The sequence below is a fragment of the Trachurus japonicus genome, chromosome 14 (genome assembly GCF_045865225.1).
Source record: "Trachurus japonicus isolate A0001 chromosome 14, Traja_1.0".
Lineage (NCBI taxonomy): Eukaryota > Metazoa > Chordata > Actinopteri > Carangiformes > Carangidae > Trachurus > Trachurus japonicus.
The window spans coordinates 31,693,785-31,713,680 of record NC_140920.1 but is presented as its reverse complement, the minus strand read 5'-3'; the positions used below and the strand labels follow the sequence as shown (position 1 = coordinate 31,713,680).

Genomic DNA, 19,896 nt, shown 5'->3' with positions numbered 1-19,896 from the left:
CTGCACTTTCACTTTTCCATACTGCTGTGCAATATTATAACACCTGGTGCAATACTGTTTACCAGGTGCTATATTCTGTTTCATTTACAAATACTTTTAAAATTGATGTTGCACTCTGTTTTCCTACAGCGTAATACTGTTTGTTACTGTTACTTTTCCTTGGTGTGTTGCTGCGATTAGCCTCTGATTGGCCGGAACAAGCCACCCTCTTCTCTAAAGGAGGGGCGAGCGGGACTACTATCTCTCTAGAAGTAATAGCAGAGGAATAACATCATCTATTCCAAAACCGTTAATCATTGTCACATGTCACACTGTCACATGATCTTAGTGTGACACAGATGACGATATACAGAATGTGAGGGTGGGTAAATCCTGCAGATGGTCACTCCTCACATTAAGTGAAACACTGACTAACCTGCTATTAATGTGCACAGGGAAAATGTTTGTGTATGATCTGGTATCTTAGATAATGACCTAAAAGGAATCTGTATTTAGAAGACATCTAGATGTGTTTTCATCAGAGGTAGAGGAAGAAAGTCGTTGTGCTTTTTTGTTCCAGTTACATCAACAGGTTAATTGTTCTCATGTCTTAAATGCTTTTCTGAGATGTCCAATGCAACTCAGTCTCAGGCCAACATAACCTTTGGACTCGGGTTACTGGAGAGAGTGATGCTTTCCACTCTGACTACAGTACCCAGCTATATTTTCTTCATCATTAATGTGACCATGTTGTTCACACTAAGGAGTAAATTGGTGTTTCGTGTGACCTCCCGTTATATTCTTCTCTATAATCTGCTTTTTGCCGACACTGTGCAGATGGCATTGAGCCAGTTCCTGTATTTACTGTCTATATTTAGAATAATGTTGACGTATCCTGTGTGCGGTCTTCTGGTCATGATCACTAATCTCACAAATAATGTCTCTCCTCTAACACTGGTGGTGATGTCTCTGGAGAGATATGTAGCTGTGTGTTACCCACTGAGGCATGCAACCATCATCACCATCAAAAACACAGGAGTGGCCATCATTGTGGTTTGGGCCTTTTGTTCACTAAATGTTCTCATTCGAGTTATTTTACTGTTAAATTTTCCATTTGAGGAGCTGGAGAGCCTGCAGATGAAAACTTTTTGTGGAACACTTGTCATGTTTCTAGAGCCAACATCTGTTAATTATGACAAAGCCTACACTTGTATTGTGTTTATTACAGCTACTTTAGTGATCACTTCCTCCTATATTGGTGTGGTGGTAGCAGCCAGGTCAGCCTCTACAGACAAAGCTTCAGTCAGAAAGGCTCGGAAAACACTGCTGCTGCATCTGGTGCAGCTGGGCCTCATTCTCCTTTCAACCATGCACAACTCATTGATCATGGTTATCTCAAAAACTGTCACCAGGACAGTACTCATCCGCATCCTTAATGTTTTTTATGTGTTTATTATCATACTTCCCAGATGTCTGAGTGCTTTAATCTATGGGCTCAGAGATCAGACCATCAGGCCTGTCCTCTTGGGCCATGTATGCTGTTGTTTGAAACTCTCAGTTGTCTCAGGGAAGGCTAAGGTCTCACCGTAAAAAAAAAAAAAAAATTTCATTCAACTCAAGTTGTCCTCTGCTCATGTCAGAATGTATTGAACATTCATAACAAGATACACGATACAAGATGACTTTATTTGTCACATAAAGAAGTCACAGAGTAACATGTAGTAAAATGTCTCCTGGTTGCCCCTAAACTGGCCTTATTAGTTGCTATTATCCAGTCTTCATCCAGTCTTTTATCTTTTATATAGTTCTTATCATGCACATGCACTGTGATTTTATTCTATAGTTCCACTTGTAGTGTAGTATACTGTACTGCCTCATTTGTGTTTATTTATTAATTTTATTTTATGTTATTGTCCCATTATTGTATGTACTGGTCTGCATTTTAATTGTTTTTAATTGTCTGGATGAGCGAGAGACACCTGAATTTCCCTACTCGGATTAATAAAGTATATATCTATCTATCCATCTATCTTATAAATAGAATAAATAAGATACATATGAGTAAAATAAAACTAATATGATGTAAATGATGTAATAAAATAAAATCTAAGTTGAGTCGTGGTTCAGGAGTCTCATGGCCTGTGGTAAGAAGCTCCTCCCGAGTCTCTCAGTTTCGGCCATCATACTCCTGAACCGTTTTCTCGATCTCAGCAGCTGGAACAGTTGCAGGCATGAGATGGATGATCCTGGTGGCTCTGGTCTTGCACATCCCGGTATAGATGTGTCTCAGAGATGGCAACAACAGAGAGAGAATATACATTTTATCCTATAAGGTGTCATGACCCCCCTTTAATTCCACTGTCAGTGGCAAGGCCACACACAGTGAATGCATTGTTTCCTTTTTCATTTTATAAAATACAGTTTTGTGGTTTGATGATGAAGGAAAATAAAATGATTTCGGTCAATATTATATGATTTTATACATCGTGTTTTTGGTTCTTATTCACAGTATTACACTGTTCCTGTTCATTTTTGGCTTATATAATAAATAGGGTTGGGACTTTATCGCGTTAATTATGATTAACTCATTGAGTGCCAACCACGTAATTTTACGTTTTTCGTTCCCATGCGTTGAGTGCCAATAACGTAATTTTATGTTTTTTGCTTTTTTTATTATGAAAATAGACACTTTAAACACCTTATGTGTAAATTTGGGGACTCTACGACGAGCAGAACTGAAATAGATGACGATCAAAAACTCATGACAGCTCACGATCTGGAAGTGTTTGCAGACCGAGTTATGCATGCGGATGAAGCACAGCCGCTGCGAGGCTCCAGCAGCTCAGCTGACAGTCCCGCCCGGTCTTCATCTCGAGCAACACCGTGTCCTCCCACGGTAAAATGTCATTGTCACAGGCACAAACAGAGCACCTTTAAAAGACGCTGTATCTCCTTTTCTAGAAAAAAAAGCAGGGATTTTGGTGAAAACCAGCCATGTTCCTGAGTTTTCTCAGGAACGGAGGCACGTAGAAACAAACGGTTTGTGGCCATTTGAAGCAGAAAGTTCCACCTTTCAAATGAGCCACAGTATGTGTTGGAGGCAATAATATAGAATACGCTGTGGCTCTACAAAAATCATCAAAAATCGTCTTGGGGCGGTGTTTAGCTCAGTTGGTAGAGCACCCCATGTGTAGGGGCCAATAGTCCTCGCCGCGGGTGGCCCCGGTTCGAGTCCCGCTTCGGACGGCCCTATCCTGCGTGTCGTCCCCCCCCTCTCTGCCTCCCATTTCCTGTCACACTCTGAACTGTCCTATCTAATAAAGGCATGAAAAGCCAAAAAATATGCTTAAAGGTGTACAGAAAAGAAAATTGAATTTAAGCCCACTCTGGGTCATAAAATTAGTGTAATAACTCATCTATCAGACGATGAAGGCCAAACTTTGTGCAAAATTCTATTTTTGAGTAAATCCAGGATGAAAGTGTGTTTTTTTTTTTTGCATTGGATAATGCAGGCGCACGAATTATACGTCAGCCTGTACACGATTCACCAGCCACTGATATTGGATCCGTAATCCGTCATTCAAACGTCTGAGACACGCACACACACACGGAGCTCGGTCTCGCCCCAAGCTTTGAATATCCCGCCCGCTCGATAACGACCAATCAAATTCGTTTTCCTTACTCGGGTAAACTCGTGTTGCAGCTCGTGACAACTCGGCGCGACAAACAGGACAAACGGCCATTTCTGTACACCTTTAAAAAAAAAAAAAAAAAGTCTAAATTGCAGGTACACTTGACTAAAACTTTGGAAAGGAGCACGGCACTCAATGAGTTCATTAATCACAGAAAAATAACACAACAAAAAATGAACACATTTAATCGCAATTTATTTTTGCACTCCCAACGGCACGGAACGTTGCTCATTGCACGAGTTCCCGGCATACCCGTAATACTAATGCACAGGGCACAACACGCGAAAAAATGGAAGCTGATGAGAAATCGTTGCAGGGTTCAGTGAGCGGAAATTTTAGTTTTAAAAACCTACCGGATGGTAGCCTAGATAAAGGCTGAGTGCAAATTGTGCAAAAAAGAATTTGCCTATCACCGGAGTATTTCCAGCTTCCACTCCCACCTCAGTGCTAAACATGTTGCAGCGAGCAGCACAGACAACGCTCCTGGTTCGAGCAGGCAGCGTCGCCAATCCACACTCGACAAGATGACAGGGTTCAGAGCCAAAATTAGTAAATCCACGACTGACGACTTCCCGTTTGACGAGCTAGGCGATGGCAGCATAGGAAAGTTGCTCCCGACATTTCAAACTAAAAATTGCCCACATCAACCTGAATAAGTTTAAAAGACATGAGTATAGTTGAATTTAGGACTGTGGGTTTCAAGAATGCCTAAATATCAACCGAAAAAGTTCATGCAGTCGGAGTTAATTGAGAGAGACGAAGTTAGCCAGGAGCTCCAGGCTGGCAACGAAATGGAGGATACGGACTTGGACCACGGCCAGGAGCAGATGGAAGAAGCAGGTCTGGGCCTTATACTGAAAGAACTAAGGGAGTTTAGGAAGAACAACAGTCAGCAGCTGAAAGAGATCCGTGAAGAAATAAACAAAATTAACACTAGAATAGAGGAGGCAGAAAAGAATATCAACATGGCCGAAACTTGGATACAAGGGACGGAAGAAGCGGTTACGGAGCTGCTGAAACTGCAGATACACCTGGATGCAAAGCTGACGGATCTGGAGGGTTGCTCCAGAAGAGAGAATGTCAGAATCCAGGAAGAGGGAGCGGAGGACGACTCTCCATTGATGGTGGGTTATGTCGAGCGTTTGCTGCGGGAGGGTCTGGGGCTCCAGGGCTCCTTTGAGCTGCGAGTGGAGAGAGCTCACCACACACTGACACCGAAGCCGCCACTGGGAGCTCCACCGAGGTCCATTGTGGCTAAATTGTCAAGCTACAGGATGAAAGAGGAGTTACTGAAGCGGGCCTGGCAAAAGCTGGGATTTCAACTTCGAGGAAGAAGTGTTAATCTGGATCATGACTACATGCCTGATGTGTTGAAAAAGCGAAAGGAATATGCCTTAGCAAAATCAGTACTGAAGGAGAAGAAAATCAGATTTCATAATCCGTTCCCGGCCCGGTTAAGAGTGTTCTACCCGGAGGGGACGGTGCTGTACGGATCCGCGGAGGAGGCGACCGGGGACATGGCGAAGAGGGGGTTCTCGGTCTTGGTTATTAAACACCCGGAATCTCTGCTGGAGCAGATTTAGAAGTTCACATGGCGAACGAGCAGGCGATCGGGGAACCGGGAGAGAGCAGGCAAAGAGAGGAGTTACGTGGAAAAACTACAGGTTTTTTGGCGCCTGGATCCAGCATGACTACTGTATAAAACATCTGTGATTCACAGGTCATTGAAAGTCCCGGAGAAGAAGGGGTGAGTTTTATTCTAAAGAGGAGAGTCCGGGGGAACCAGCTATCAGTAATAACATACTGCGAACAAGTACTGTACATGACAGGAACATTTTACAGGCTATAACTAAGAACATACTGTAACGTCGGGAGTTTTGTTTTTGCAATAAAACTGCAAATGACTTCTGGATTGGTCTGAGAGTTGAAGATGGAAAGTGGAAGTGGGTCGATGGAAGTGATCTGAACAAACAGTAAGAGACACATTTCTGAACAATTTGAATATTAAAATCTATCAGCCTTCATCTAACCATCATGTTTCTCCCTCAGCTTATGGACAGAACCTGCTGATGAAGGTCGCTGTGCAATTTTATTCAAAAACCAAGGATGGAGATCAGTGAGATGTAGTGAGAGAAACCAGTGGATCTGTGAACAGGCAGCTTTATCTGTTTGAACAGTGAAGTTGAAGTTGAGAAGGTCACTGGATCATCTGTCAACATCAGTCACATGTTAGATAATATCAACTTGTTGATAGATGTAAAATAGGAGATATTAGATGATATATGTGCAGTGAGTGTGAGTGCTGACAGCAGCATTGAGGAAAACACAGTGAGTGAGCTCAGAGGGCAGTAAACTGTTGATCATCAATGACTCTGAATGAGCTTTTCTTCTACTTTGTTAGAGATGCTGTGCTTCTCATTTGTATATTAGCAGCTTGATGGAAGGGACCAGTGATACTGCTCAGTTTGCTGTTTGCTGTGTGCAACATTTGAGGTGGTTGGTGCTGATTGGCCACCAGAGGGAGCTGTAGTACCTCTCCACTCAATGTTACTGGGCTGTGCTCCCAGGTTTTTGTCTTGTGATGGAAAGAATAACTTGATGTGTAGGTGACAGTGAAGTGGAAACATTCATGTTTAGTTGTTTATGACTGTGAATAAAATGCTGCCACACAATGTTGGTTCTGACTTGTTCTAGCAAATTCTTTCTTGGAAACTTGAATCATGTCGAAAATATTAATGTTTAATGAAGACACTTTGTTAGGAAAGAGCTCATCAGCTGCTGCAAAGTTTGTCAGTTTGCATATGTTTTTTTTTTTTTTTACCATGTTCCCTTTACAGATCAAGTTTTGACTTTATTAAAGACCAAGTTGGTAAAAGAGGAACTGCAGCAGTGTATCTAAATATCGTAAAGGAGAACACTTCTCGTCTGAACTCAACACAATCTGCTAAATAAAGACAAACAGTCACAGCTAACCTGACTTCAAACCCACTGACTTCTCTGGACAGTTATAATCTGTAGACTGCATTCTTTTATACTTGTCTTTTGGTCTTCATAGAAAGTCACTGGTGAACTTGACTGACTGCTTGGCTGACTGTGACTGAACAACCTGCTAAAAAACAGGGTCCCCAATATGGGGGACTTTAAGACATGCAGAACAATCACAGAGCCACCACTGCACTAATTATTAACGAATATAGTCATATTATATGTCAAATTAAACAGCAGAAGCTGGCCCACAACGTGTAAAAACCATGTTTATATGACCCAAACACAGCCCAAGCACTACTCAAATAACCAACTAAACATCAAACTTCATGAAGCACCTCTGTGTGGACCAGTCGCCACATTTCTGGCTCGTATACTACTGTACATTATGCAAAACACATCAGCTACCACTCATATGAAAGAGCCGGCTACAAAGATTGGAACGATGCCTGGTTTTTTTTACAGTCTATGAACGATACTTACCTTTGCTGTTTTGCCGTGAAAAGTTTGTTTTATTGGTAAATCCACAATATTTCCAGTTGAACTTTGACCAGTGTTACATCTAAATCGGTCCGGACGGGCTTTAGGAGCCGGGGAACCTTTACGAGCGCGCACACAACAGCCTGCACGTGTATTCTGCTGATTCTGATTGGCTGCTAGTACTCTATATCACATCAACGTGGGTATAGCCTCATTCTATTGGCTCTAACAGCTCGAATGAGCTGTCAATCACTCGAATCAACCAATCCGCTGCAGAGATAGAGCCAGGCAGCCAAATAAGCTGCTTCCAGTGCAGATTTACGCAGAGGGACACAGAGGGCCTAGAAATGAGTTGTTATTTAGTCCCGGTTGATTCTTTTTCAGTTAGTTTATGCAAATTGTGTGAAAATAAAGATTGAACAATGGTTTATAGTGGCAGGTGGTTCCAAGCTGTGCCAAAAATGGACATTTTGGAAAGCTCGCCTGAATATTTTGTAGTAAAACCTCAATAATTTTGTCCTGCTTCAATTAATCAGAATCAACCACTGCAGAGACAATGTTCATATGTTGTACAATGATTTTATAGAGGGTTTGAGCTAAGGTAGCATTATTCTAAAGGACATTCATCAAAAATATGATTTTTTTTTAGGCGAACATTTAAGTGAACATTAAATTTATTCCCTTATCCCTTTACCATGACACCAAAAGTATTCAAATAGACCTTGTGGTTGCAGAGATATACTCATTATTATGGATATGCAATTATCTAGAAAAGGCCTAAAAAATAGGCTTGGTTTTTAACACGGGTTACACCTTGTTATAAAAGAGCTCATCAGCTGCTGCTCAGTTTGTCAGGTGGCATAAGTTTATTTTCACCATGTTCACTTTACAGATCAAGTTTTGACTTCATTACATACCAAGCTGACATAAGAGGAACTGAAAACTGAAAATATTAAAGGAGAAAACTTCACAACTTAACACAACCTGCTAAATAAAGACACGGTTAAAGCTAACCTGACCTCAAACCCACTGACTTCTCTGGCAGGTTTGCAAGCTATTGACTATGTTAATGACTGCTATGATGGCTGCTATCAAAATGGCCAAGAGGCCACCAGAAGACAGGGGTGACGTCTGGATTTTTTGTTTTTGTCAAATTATTCTTTGTATTAGTGTCCCACGCTGCTCTGAAAGCAATTTCACCGTCCTGCATCACCAAGTACTCTCTGAGAGGAAGCCTGGCTGAGAAAATACTTGCAAACATGGCAAACCACCCTGATGAAGGCCACAAGCCGAAACGCGTTGGTCAAATAAAGTTGTTTTTTCACATCACAAGTGCTGCTGGAGCTCCTTTGAACATTTTCAAACATTGGCAAACCACAAATGTGACAGTCAGATTGATGTGAGAATAATAAAACTGTCACAGGTTTAGTTTCTTGTTGGATGGAGACGTTTATTTGAGCACAAAAAAGTACAAAAAATATTGTTGTCACAATAAAAGTGTGTAAATGTTCAAGTGCAGATGATAACAGGCACACACTGTTGAGTTAATCTGGTTATGATGCTTGAATTTAGTTTGCTGATATGGCACCAAGCAAACATCCAAACTCCATGGTAACAGTCGCCTTAGTGGCAGCAAAACAGTTTGTAATGTTGTCTTTTATTAGAAAAATATCTTAACATGATACAGCACTGTAGCGTACATAGTGGGAAGGGTGCACTCATAGTCAGCCATGATTGCAAATGGATTTCTCAAACAAAAAGCAGAAGTTTCTCATTTTGGAGGTGTGTAGTAATAGATTCAGCTGAGCAGAGGTTTTACAGTTGGTTCTATTACAGCAGCACTTCTCAGTCTACTGTTCAGATCAGACTAAAGAGAACAACTGTGGTGATGGCGGAGGAGGAGGTCAACTACGCTTCAGTTGTATTCAAAGCCAAACACAAAACCCAACCTCAAGGTAAGTCCATTTATGTAGTTTTTTTCAAACACGGATTATTGTATTGTACTGATATTTTCTTTGGTAACAATAGAGGCTGAAGTGATCACTATGAATTGACAAATTAGATTTATACAATTCACATCTGCACAATGTCACTGTCTATTAACCACAATCTGATATGTAGTTTAACTTTTATAACAGTTAACATTTATGCATGCCAGCTGTAATACATTTGTATGTCTGTTAATCCTTGGTTACTATTGTGTGAACTCATCATTTTCGTTTTAATCTGCTTCTGCCAAATATGAAGTGTACTGTAAGCGTGAGTTTTTTGTTCAGTTCGGTTGAATTATGTAACTAACACTGTCGACATCAGTCTGACCTCAGACATGATCATTTAGAAAAAAAATTGCAAAAGTGTTTCCTTTTTCATTTGTGATCCTCTTACTGAGGATTTCATCATCTTAGGGTTTAGATAATCATTGCATGCCGTGCAAGAGCCAGAGAATGCAACACAGAATATATAGTGAAATTTTGTGACAAATGCAATCATCATCATCATCATCATCATCATCATCAACATCATCATCATCATCATCAGGCAAAAACATAAATAAAAAGCTACATTTAAATAATGAAATCAACCTTTTAAAGCTGTAGTCATTTAAGGATTGTACATTAATTCACTGTTCCTGAACCTTTCAGTTGAACAGGAGGAAACTGTACAGTGGAGTAAAAGTTGTAAAAAACAAACAAAAAAAAAACATTCAAACAATCTTTCAAAACAAATGGTAAGTTCACCAAAAAAACATTATGTGCTAAACACTGAGGTTTTTGAGTACAAATACAACACAAGTTCGATCTATGAACAATGTGACGATCTTCACATTTGCTTCTACAGTATGTCATCCATAATTTACCAATTTCAAAATTTACATATGTCAACAATAATGTGTTTATGGCCATTTACCTTCAGTCTTGTGTTTTTGTGATAATGGAATTAGGGTCCGACCTGATATGACTTCGTTAGAGCATTAAAGTTATCAATCATATTGTTGGAACCTGTTCCAAATAAAAACAGTAAACTCAGCTTTTTAGATTTTCGTACAGTATTGCATATTTTTTTTTTTTTTTTTATATATATTTTTTTGGCGTTTTTGCCTTTATTTGATATCACTCAGTAGAGATAGACAGGAAAGGGGAAGGCAGAGGGGGGGGGGGGGGGTGACATGCAGGAAAGGTCTGCCCGACACAGGATTCGAACCGGGGACGCCTGCGTTGAGGACTGTAGCCTCTACACCAGCGATTCCAGTCCAACCACAGCTGCTTCAAACCACAGGAGAATGTACAAATAAATGACAAAACACTGGTCAAAAAAGGCTGATTTCAAATAAATACAGAGAGCCCTTTAATTAACAGTTTTTTAACCTTTCAGCTGAAGAGGAGGAAACTGTGTACAGCAAAGTGAAGGAGCGACGTCAAACATCTGAGCCATCTGCCAACTCAAATGGTAAACACAACACAACAGCACAACAAGAGCTCAACACTGAGGAATTACTGCAACGAGGAACATTTTAGTAACTCTACTTCTTCTAGTACTTACAACCATTTTCATTATTACTACTGATAAAAGGACTGCAGTTCAGTCAGACAACGCTGACGTGAGAACAAATTATTTATTGAGTGTAAACATTGCAAGCTGAAGCAGAGCATAGGTACAGTATCTTTGAGCATGGCTGCAGCAGGTTTGGCATCAGGCTCTGACTCAGTTAGTCATTCCCTGAATGATCTGGTTGGCCAGACATTACACGAAGAATGAAGCGGACCCCCACTGGGGATCATAGAGACAGAGCCCACAGGTGGATCTGGGGAGGAGGTGGGTTTGCAAAACCTCATGGGCAGCAAGGAAGCAGCGAGATGTAGCAGCAGCAAGGCAGCAGAGCAGTTAAATAGCAGCAGCAGATCAGCAGCATAGCCAGGGATGAGCAGGTAAACTGGGGGGTTTAAATAGCCCCCGCCCTATTTGGATGAGGAGAGCATGTGACTGATCAGCTGATCAGCAGGCACAGCTTGAGTTGTCTGCCTGAACTAGCTCCACAGGCTTCGCATCATTTTCAGGATGATTACTGCTCAAGATATATATCATATTTTTAATATCATATTTTATATGTTATAATGAAGGATCTCTGAACAGAGGCACTTAAAGCAGAAGTAAGCGATCCGGTCGTTTTGGCTAACTTCCTATCATCCGATGGAGTTAGCAGTCCCCGCCCTCGTCCCTACGTCACCACATTCACGCGCATCCCTCGGCTGCACACACAGAGAGGACCGCCCCTTTATGCCGCTCTCTCTCCTCATTGGATAAAGGTTGTAGGATACAAGGAAAGTTTTCTCCTCGGCTTACAGCAGAGCAGAGTGACTGACAGACCTGTGTTTCAGACCAAACACTGTATGTAAGTGATTGCTGTCGGAAGATATAACTATTTACGACTTATATTAACACAAACAACTGGGGATGGCTGTTCTGTCCTTATTACTATACACAGTGACAATTACCAAGCTGTAGAACAGAAAGTTTGCGTCCTCACCATGAATGAACTATAGAGGAAAAACTATGATCTGCTCAAGCAGTTTACATGCAGCTTACATTTTTGTTTGTGTCTTTCTCAGCCAGCCTCATCACAGACGAGAATGAAAAATCCAGATGTCCCCCCTGTCTTCTGGTGGCTCCTTTTCTGGCCATTGTTTGTGTCATTTTGATAGCAGCCATCATAGTAGTCTGCATCTCCTGTGAGTATATGAAACAAGCTCATGCACAACTTTAGACTGAAGAAGAAGAATGGCGGTTATTTCCAGTAATCACTGGCAGTCACTTTTAGCTTTCTGTCTGTAATTGTTTTTCTACATCTGTTCAATCTATTCACGATTGAATGCAGTAATTAACTTATTAATACATCTTCTTTACCAATTTAATATGTATTCTGCATTGGAGGGGTTGAAAATATTGAAGGCGAAATAAGAAAAATTGTATTACCCACTGTTTTCAGTAATATAAAGTTTCGGTAAAGTCAGAGAATTACATCTTCAGGAGGAACCAATCACTGACAAGCAAAACAAATGCTAAAATTGCAATTTTCCTTTGCAGTTAGTTAACCAAACTGCTCTACAGGATCAAAATCACAATCTGACAGAACACATAAACAGACTCAGTTCAGCAAACCAAAACTTGATACGAAAACTTAAATAATCTCACAATCAGGTTTGAAAATCTAACAGAAGCCTTTGATCTCTCAGGGATCAAGGTCACAAACCTGACTACAGAGAACCAGAACCTGACTACAGAGATCCAGGGGCTGGAAACAGAAAACATGGAGCTGAAGACACAGAGCAACAACTTAATACAACAAATACAGGATGAGAAGACAGAGTGGATTCAGTCCAACGTCAGTCGAGCTCAGTGGAGCATCAATGCCTACTGTAAAGAAAATAACAGTATGTTCAGATCCCTTTAATTACTGACCAAATGTAATACAATCACTATACAATTATGTTGTTTATTAGTTTGTCTCTGTTGTTACAGGAAGACAGTGTCGACCTTGTCAGAATGGCTGGTTACAGAAGGAGTCCAGCTGTTATGTATTTAATGACGCTCCACCTCCAGGACAGAAAAACTGGACAGAAGCTCAAGAAGTCTGCAGAGGACAAGGTTCACATCTGGTCGTTATAGCTGATAGAACAGAGAAGGTAATGAGAATATTAAAAACATCTTAGAATAACTTAAAATTATTTTCTATAGGCCTGGAACACAGAGTCTGTATCACAGTGTTCTTGGTGTATTTAAATTTCTCTGACATCTGTGTCTCCATTGTCCTCAGACAAATGTCAATGATGCCAGTTTTGGATCCAGTGGATTCTGGATTGGTCTGAGAGTTGAAGATGGAAAGTGGAAGTGGGTCGATGGAAGTGATCTGAACGAAGAGTAAGAGACACATTTCTGAACAATTTGAATATTAAAATCTATCAGCTTTCATCTAACCATCATGTTTCTCCCTCAGCTTATGGACAGAACCTGCTGATGAAGGTCACTGTGCAATTTTATTCAATAACCAAGGATGGAGATCAGTGAACTGTAGTGACAAGAACCAGTGGATCTGTGAACAGGCAGCTTTATCTGTTTGATCAGTGAAGTTGAAGTTGAAAAGGTCACTGGATCTGTTAATGTATCTGAATATCAACTTGTTGATAGATGTAAACTAGGAGATATTAGATGATATATGTGCAGTGAGTGTGAGTGCTGACAGCAGCATTGAGGAAAACACAGTGAGTGAGCTCAGAGGGCAGTAAACTGTTGATCATCAATGACTCTGAATGAGCTTTTCTTCTACTTTGTTAGAGATGCTGTGCTTCTCATTTGTATATTAGCAGCTTGATGGAAGGGACCAGTGATACTGCTCAGTTTGCTGTTTGCTGTGTGCAACATTTGAGGTGGTTAGTGCTGATTGGCCACCAGAGGGAGCTGTAGAACCTCTCCACTCAACGTTACTGGGCTGTGCTCCCAGGTTTTTGTCTTGTGATGTAAAGAATAACTTGATGTGTAGGTGACAGTGAAGTGGAAACATTCATGTTTTGTTGTTTATGACTGTGAATAAAATGCTGCCACACAATGTTGGTTCTGACTTGTTCTTGCAAATTGCTCCTTGGAAACTTTAATTATGTCGACAACATTAATGTTTAATGTCGACACTTTGTTATAAAAGAGCTCATCAGCTGCTGCTCAGTCTGACTGAGTGCACATATTTATTTTTACCCAGTTAAATTTACTTATCAAGTTTTGACTTTATAAAATACCAGATTGGTAAAAGAGGAACTGCAGCAGCGTGAGAACGTCTGAACTTCACAATTTTACACAATCTGCTGAACAATCAAATAGTCATGTCTGAACTGACCTCAAACCCACTGACTTCTCTGGGAGGGTTATAATCTGTAGACTTTTATACTCGTCTTTCAGTCTTCATAGAAAGTCACTGGTGAACTTGATGCTGTGTTCAGGATGAAGAGAAACACTCAGCAGCCAACTGTCACTTTCCAAAACCCAAATGTTTCTTCATCTGCAGGTAAGATGCTTTCTAACAGAATCCAACTTTACCAACTTCTCATCTTTTCTGCTGCAGCATCTCGTTTGATTGTTTTCACTAGTTTCACAAGTGTCGTCCTCTAAACTCTGTAGCTCGCTAATTTCAACAGCACACTACAGTACGTAGCTACTGACTTTGACTGTTTTCATGTTATATATTGATGTATGTAAATGTGTGTTTGTTCTGAGAGCGCTCCATCTTTCTATTATCATGTGATTCTTCTGATACATGACAACACACTGGCTGCAAATGCATCTGAACAGTTTTAAATTGATTTTCAGCTCATCAGACTTTGACCACTCTGTTGGAGTAACACTGACAATAAGAGCTCATTTACTGCAGATGTTTCAACACTGGTGTTTGATCTGAACTGTTTCAGAGGAATGTGAGGAAGTCGACTATGTTAACGCAGCAGTGAGCACTGACAACAACCGGCCCGCCATCTTAGGTTTGTTACTGACGTAGTTTACTTCACAATAATTAACATAACCTACACACTTGTGTTTTTAACAGTGATTAAAATGATAAATAAACATGATGATGCTTGAATTTGAAAATGTGAAGGTTTACAGTCCCTGTATATTCAGCATTTCAAAAGAAGGATGTTTCTTTTCTCAGTGTTAAAATCCTCTAACTGAACCTTTGACTGTTTTGAAGCTCACATTATTTCAGCTGAATTCTTCTTGTTGTGTCAGATGAGAAGCCTCGCTCCTTAACTCAGTCTGTTCCAACAATAGCAGTGAGCTGGGTGATCCTCTCTGTGATCTTGGCCCTTGATATCTACTGTGAGTAGAAACTCAGCTGTGAGTAAACATGTCCACGTCTCTGTTAAAGCTCTGATACATGATTCTCTGTCATGCTACACAACAGTGACAGCTCTCCTCTACTTCCTGTGTTTTTGACTCTAGTTACTTCTGTCATCTCTGAAAACAACACCAAGCTGACTACAGAGATCCATCAGCTGACTACAGAGATCCAGGGGCTGAAAACAAAAAACAAGGAGCTGGAGACACAGAGCAACAACTTAATACAACAAATACAGGACAAGGAGACAGAGTGGATTCAGTCCAACGTCAGTCGAGCTCAGTGGAGCATCAATGCCTACTGTAAAGAAAATAACAGTATGTTCAGATCCCTTTAATTACTGACCAAATACAATACAATCACTATACAATTATGTTGTTAATTAGTTTGTCTCTGTTGTTACAGGAAGACAGTGTCAACCTTGTCAGAAGGCCTGGGAACAGAAGGAGTCCAGTTGTTATGTATTTAATGACGCTCAACCTGCAGATCAGAAAAACTGGACAGAAGCTCAAGAAGTCTGCAGAGAACGTGGTTCACATCTGGTCGTTATAGCTGATGAAACAGAGAAGGTAATGAGAATATTAAAAACATCTTAGAATAATTAAAATTATTTTCTATAGGTCTGGAACACAGAGTCTGTATCACAGTGTTCTTGGTGTATTTAAATATCTCTGACATCTGTGTCTCCATTGTCCTCAGACAAATGTCAATGAAGCCAGTTTTGGATCCAGTGGATTCTGGATTGGTCTGAGAGTTGAAGATGGAAAGTGGAAGTGGGTCGATGGAAGTGATCTGACTGAAGGGTAAGAGACACATTTCTGAACAATTTGAATATTAAAATCTATCAGCCTTCATCTAACCATCATGTTTCTCCCTCAGCTTATGGACAGAACCTGCTGATGAAGGTCGCTGTGCAATTTTATTCAAAAACCAAGAATGGAGATCAGTGAACTGTAGTGAGAGAAACCAGTGGATCTGTGAACAGGCAGCTTTATCTGTTTGAACAGTGAAGTTGAAGTTGAGAAGGTCACTGGATCTGTCAATGGATCTGAATATCAACTTGTTGATAGATGTAAAATAGGAGATATTAGATGATATATGTGCAGTGAGTGTGAGTGCTGACAGCAGCATTGAGGAAAACACAGTGAGTGAGCTCAGAGGGCAGTAAACTGTTGATCGTCAATGACTCTGAATGAGCTTTTCTTCTACTTTGTTAGAGATGCTGTGCTTCTCATTTGTATATTAGCAGCTTGATGGAAGGGACCAGTGATACTGCTCAGTTTGCTGTTTGCTGTGTGCAACATTTGAGGTGGTTGGTGCTGATTGGCCACCAGAGGGAGCTGTAGTACCTCTCCACTCAATGTTACTGGGCTGTGCTCCCAGGTTTTTGTCTTGTGATGTAAAGAATAACTTGATGTGTAGGTGACAGTGAAGTGGAAACATTCATGTTTTGTTGTTTATGACTGTGAATAAAATGCTGCCACACAATGTTGGTTCTGACTTGTTCTTGCAAATTGCTGCTTGGAAACTTGAATTATGTTGAAAATATTAAAGGGATAGTTCACCCAAAATGCAAATTTCACTCATTATCTACTCACCCTCATGTCGACTAAGGGCTGGGAGAATTTTCATAGTCCTCCGTGCCTTCTCAGAGTTACGGGGGGTCCGTGCTTGTCCATATAATGGTTGTGAATGATGCTTACTTTTCTTCGTCCAAAAAGACACACCAAAAAACATCCAAATACCTCCATACTGCTTGTCTGTACTGTCCCTCTTGTAATGAAGCCCCGACATGAGAAATTGTTCCGCCGGTCAGTACAAATCGCGTGATTTGCACTGACACAGGAAGAGCAGTGGACTGAGACACATGGGAGCTACAAACAAGCTTAAAATATAGACTTATTTAATTTTTTTCAGAACAATTTCTCATGTCGGGGCTTCAATACAAGAGGGACATTACAGACGAGCAGCATGGAGGTATTTGGATGTTTTTTGGTGTGTCTTTTTGGACGAAGAAAATTGAGCACCATTCACAATCATTATATGGACAAATACTGCTGCGCGGACCCCCCTGTAACTCAGACAAGGCACGGAGGACTCTGAAACTTCTCCCAGCCCTTAGTCGACATGAGAGTGAGTAGATAATGAGTGAAATTTGAATTTTGGGTGAACTATCCCTTTAATGTTTAATGAAGACACTTGGTTAGGAAAGAGCTCATCAGCAGCTGCTCTGTCTGAGTGGACATATTTATTTGTACACAGTTAAATTTACTTATCAAGTTTTGACTTTATAAAATACCAGATTGGTAAAAGAGGAACTGCAGCAGCGTGAGAACGTCTGAACTTCACAACTTTACACAATCTGCTGAACAAACAAATAGTCATGTCTGAACTGACCTCAAACCCACTGACTTCTCTGGGAGGGTTATAATCTGTAGACTTTTATACTCGTCTTTCAGTCTTCATAGAAAGTCACTGGTGAACTTGATGCTGTGTTCAGGATGAAGAGAAACACTCAGCAGCCAACTGTCACTTTCCAAAACCCAAATGTTTCTTCATCTGCAGGTAAGATGCTTTCTAACAGAATCCAACTTTACCAGCTTCTCATCTTTTCTGCTGCAGCATCTCGTTTGATTGTTTTCACTAGTTTCACAAGTGTCGTCCTCTAAACTCTGTAGCTCGCTAATTTCAACACCACACTACAGTACGTAGCTACTGACTTTGACTGTGTTCATGTTATATATTGATGTATGTAAATGTGTGTTTGTTCTGAGAGCGCTCCATCTTTCTATTATCATGTGATTCTTCTGATACATGACAACACACTGGCTGCAAATGCATCTGAAGAGTTTTAAATTGATTTTCAGCTCATCAGACTTTGACCACTCTGTTGGGGTAACACTGACAATAAGAGCTCATTTACTGCAGATGTTTCAACACTGGTGTTTGATCTGAACTGTTTCAGAGGAATGTGAGGAAGTCGACTATGTTAATGCAGCAGTGAGCACTGACAACAACCTGCCCGCCATCTTAGGTTTGTTACTGACGTAGTTTACTTCACAATAATTAACATGACCTACACACTTGTGCTTTTAACTGTTATTAAAATGATAAATAAACATGATGATGCTTAAATTTGAAAATGTGAAGGTTTACAGTCCCTGTATATTCAGCATTTCAAAAGAAGGATGTTTCTTTTCTCAGTGTTAAAATCCTCTAACTGAACCTTTGACTGTTTTGAAGCTCACAGCTTATTTCAGCTGAATTCTTCTTGTTGTGTCAGATGAGAAGCCTCGCTCCTTAACTCAGTCTGTTCCAACAATAGCAGTGAGCTGGGTGATCCTCTCTGTGATCTTGGCCCTTGATATCTACTGTGAGTAGAAACTCAGCTGTGAGCAACATGTCCACGTCTCTGTTAAAGCTCTGATACAATGATTCTCTGTCATGCTACACAACAGTGACAGCTCTCCTCTACTTCCTGTGTTTTTGACTCTAGTTACTTCTGTCATCTCTGAAAACAACACCAAGCTGACTACAGAGATCCATCAGCTGACTACAGAGATCCAGGGGCTGAAAACAGAAAACATGGAGCTAGAGACACAAAGCAACAACTTAACACAACAAATACAGGACAAGAAGACAGAGTGGATTCAGTCCAATGTCACTCGAGCTCAGTGGAGCATCGATGCATACTGTCCTAAAAAAAATAACAGTATGTTCAGATCCCTTTAATTACTGACCAAATACAATACAATCACTATACAATTATGTTGTTAATTAGTTTGTCTCTGTTGTTACAGGAAGACAGTGTCGACCTTGTCAGAGGGGCTTGTTACAGACGGAGTCCAGTTGTTGTGTATTTAATGACGCTACACCTCCAGGACAGAAAAACTGGACAGAAGCTCAAGAAGTCTGCAGAAGACGTGGTTCAGATCTGGTCGTTATAGCTGATGAAACAGAGAAGGTAATGAGAATATTAAAAACATCTTAGAATACTTAAAAGTATTTTCTATAGGTCTGGAACACAGAGTCTGTATCACAGTGTTCTGGTGTATTTAAATATCTCTGACATCTGTGTCTCTATTGTCCTCAGACAAATGTCAATGATGCCAGTTTTCCATCCAGTGGATTCTGGATTGGTCTGAGAGTTGAAAATGGAAAGTGGAAGTGGGCCGATGGAAGTGATCTGAACAAAGGGTAAGAGACACATTTCTGAACAATTTGAATAATAAAATCTATCAGCCTTCATCTAACCATCATGTTTCTCCCTCAGCTTATGGACAGAACCTGCTGTGGAAGGTTACTGTGCAATTTTATTCAAAAACCAAGGATGGAGATCAGTGAACTGTAGTGACAAGAACCAGTGGATCTGTGAACAGGCAGCTTTATTTGTTTGAACAGTGAAGTTGAAGTTGAGAAGGTCACTGGATCATCTGTCAACATCAGTCACATGTTAGATAATATCAACTTGTTGATAGATGTAAAATAGGAGATATTAGATGATATATGTGCAGTGAGTGTGAGTGCTGACAGCAGCATTGAGGAAAACACAGTGAGTGAGCTCAGAGGGCAGTAAACTGTTGATCATCAATGACTCTGAATGAGCTTTTCTTCTACTTTGTTGTATATTAGCAGCTTGATGGAAGGGACCAGTGATACTGCTCAGTTTGCTGTTTGCTGTGTGCAACATTTGAGGTGGTTGGTGCTGATTGGCCACCAGAGGGAGCTGTAGTACCTCTCTACTCAACGTTACTGGGCTGTGCTCCCAGGTTTTAGTCTTGTGATGGAAAGAATAACTTGATGTGTAGGTGACAGTGAAGTGGAAACATTCATGTTTAGTTGTTTATGACTGTGAATAAAATGCTGCCACACAAAGTTGGTTCT

At 40.6% G+C, this 19,896-nt stretch overlaps 3 protein-coding genes, 1 long non-coding RNA gene and 1 pseudogene across 5 annotated transcripts; all 5 read left to right on the top strand.

The window, feature by feature from the left end:
- Positions 1 to 486: 486 nt before the first annotated feature.
- LOC146975093 (odorant receptor 131-2-like) lies at positions 487 to 1,569 on the top strand. Its single transcript, XM_085796936.1, has one exon. It carries the CDS (start codon positions 607 to 609, stop codon positions 1,567 to 1,569), a length of 963 nt encoding a protein of 320 aa, XP_085653062.1. The 5' UTR covers positions 487 to 606.
- Positions 1,570 to 8,973: 7,404 nt separating this feature from the next.
- On the top strand, positions 8,974 to 11,864 carry LOC146975092 (uncharacterized). Its single transcript, XR_015037649.1, has 3 exons — positions 8,974 to 9,091; positions 10,509 to 10,583; positions 11,744 to 11,864. It is a non-coding gene; the product is annotated as an uncharacterized LOC146975092 (long non-coding RNA).
- A 139-nt stretch (positions 11,865 to 12,003) lies between these two features.
- Positions 12,004 to 13,286, top strand: LOC146975091 (CD209 antigen-like protein C; annotated as a pseudogene). The gene is made up of 5 exons (XR_015037654.1): positions 12,004 to 12,008; positions 12,284 to 12,565; positions 12,654 to 12,817; positions 12,949 to 13,052; positions 13,129 to 13,286. The product of XR_015037654.1 is annotated as a CD209 antigen-like protein C (transcript).
- Positions 13,287 to 14,025: 739 nt separating this feature from the next.
- LOC146975090 (uncharacterized) lies at positions 14,026 to 16,049 on the top strand. Its single transcript, XM_085798805.1, has 7 exons — positions 14,026 to 14,187; positions 14,588 to 14,656; positions 14,904 to 14,993; positions 15,117 to 15,329; positions 15,418 to 15,581; positions 15,712 to 15,815; positions 15,892 to 16,049. Exons 1-7 carry the CDS (start codon positions 14,124 to 14,126, stop codon positions 16,013 to 16,015), a joined length of 828 nt encoding a protein of 275 aa, XP_085654931.1. The 5' UTR covers positions 14,026 to 14,123; the 3' UTR covers positions 16,016 to 16,049.
- A 1,355-nt stretch (positions 16,050 to 17,404) lies between these two features.
- LOC146975089 (uncharacterized) lies at positions 17,405 to 19,629 on the top strand. Its single transcript, XM_085796935.1, has 7 exons — positions 17,405 to 17,577; positions 17,978 to 18,046; positions 18,296 to 18,385; positions 18,509 to 18,724; positions 18,813 to 18,976; positions 19,106 to 19,209; positions 19,286 to 19,629. The coding sequence occupies exons 1-7, from the start codon at positions 17,514 to 17,516 to the stop codon at positions 19,407 to 19,409; spliced, it is 831 nt and encodes a 276-aa protein (XP_085653061.1). The 5' UTR covers positions 17,405 to 17,513; the 3' UTR covers positions 19,410 to 19,629.
- Positions 19,630 to 19,896: the final 267 nt, after the last annotated feature.

Excerpts from the sequence above, each read along its gene's own strand:
- LOC146975093 (XM_085796936.1), top strand. The coding sequence starts at position 607 with ATGTCCAATGCAACTCAGTCTCAGGCCAACATAACCTTTGGACTCGGG.
- LOC146975090 (XM_085798805.1), top strand. The coding sequence starts at position 14,124 with ATGAAGAGAAACACTCAGCAGCCAACTGTCACTTTCCAAAACCCAAAT. Across the intron at positions 14,188-14,587 it reads AAATGTTTCTTCATCTGCAG|AGGAATGTGAGGAAGTCGAC; the intron begins GTAAGATGCTTT and ends GAACTGTTTCAG. Across the intron at positions 15,330-15,417 it reads CTACTGTAAAGAAAATAACA|GAAGACAGTGTCAACCTTGT; the intron begins GTATGTTCAGAT and ends CTGTTGTTACAG.
- LOC146975089 (XM_085796935.1), top strand. The coding sequence starts at position 17,514 with ATGAAGAGAAACACTCAGCAGCCAACTGTCACTTTCCAAAACCCAAAT. Across the intron at positions 18,386-18,508 it reads CTTGGCCCTTGATATCTACT|TTACTTCTGTCATCTCTGAA; the intron begins GTGAGTAGAAAC and ends TTTTGACTCTAG. Across the intron at positions 18,725-18,812 it reads CTGTCCTAAAAAAAATAACA|GAAGACAGTGTCGACCTTGT; the intron begins GTATGTTCAGAT and ends CTGTTGTTACAG.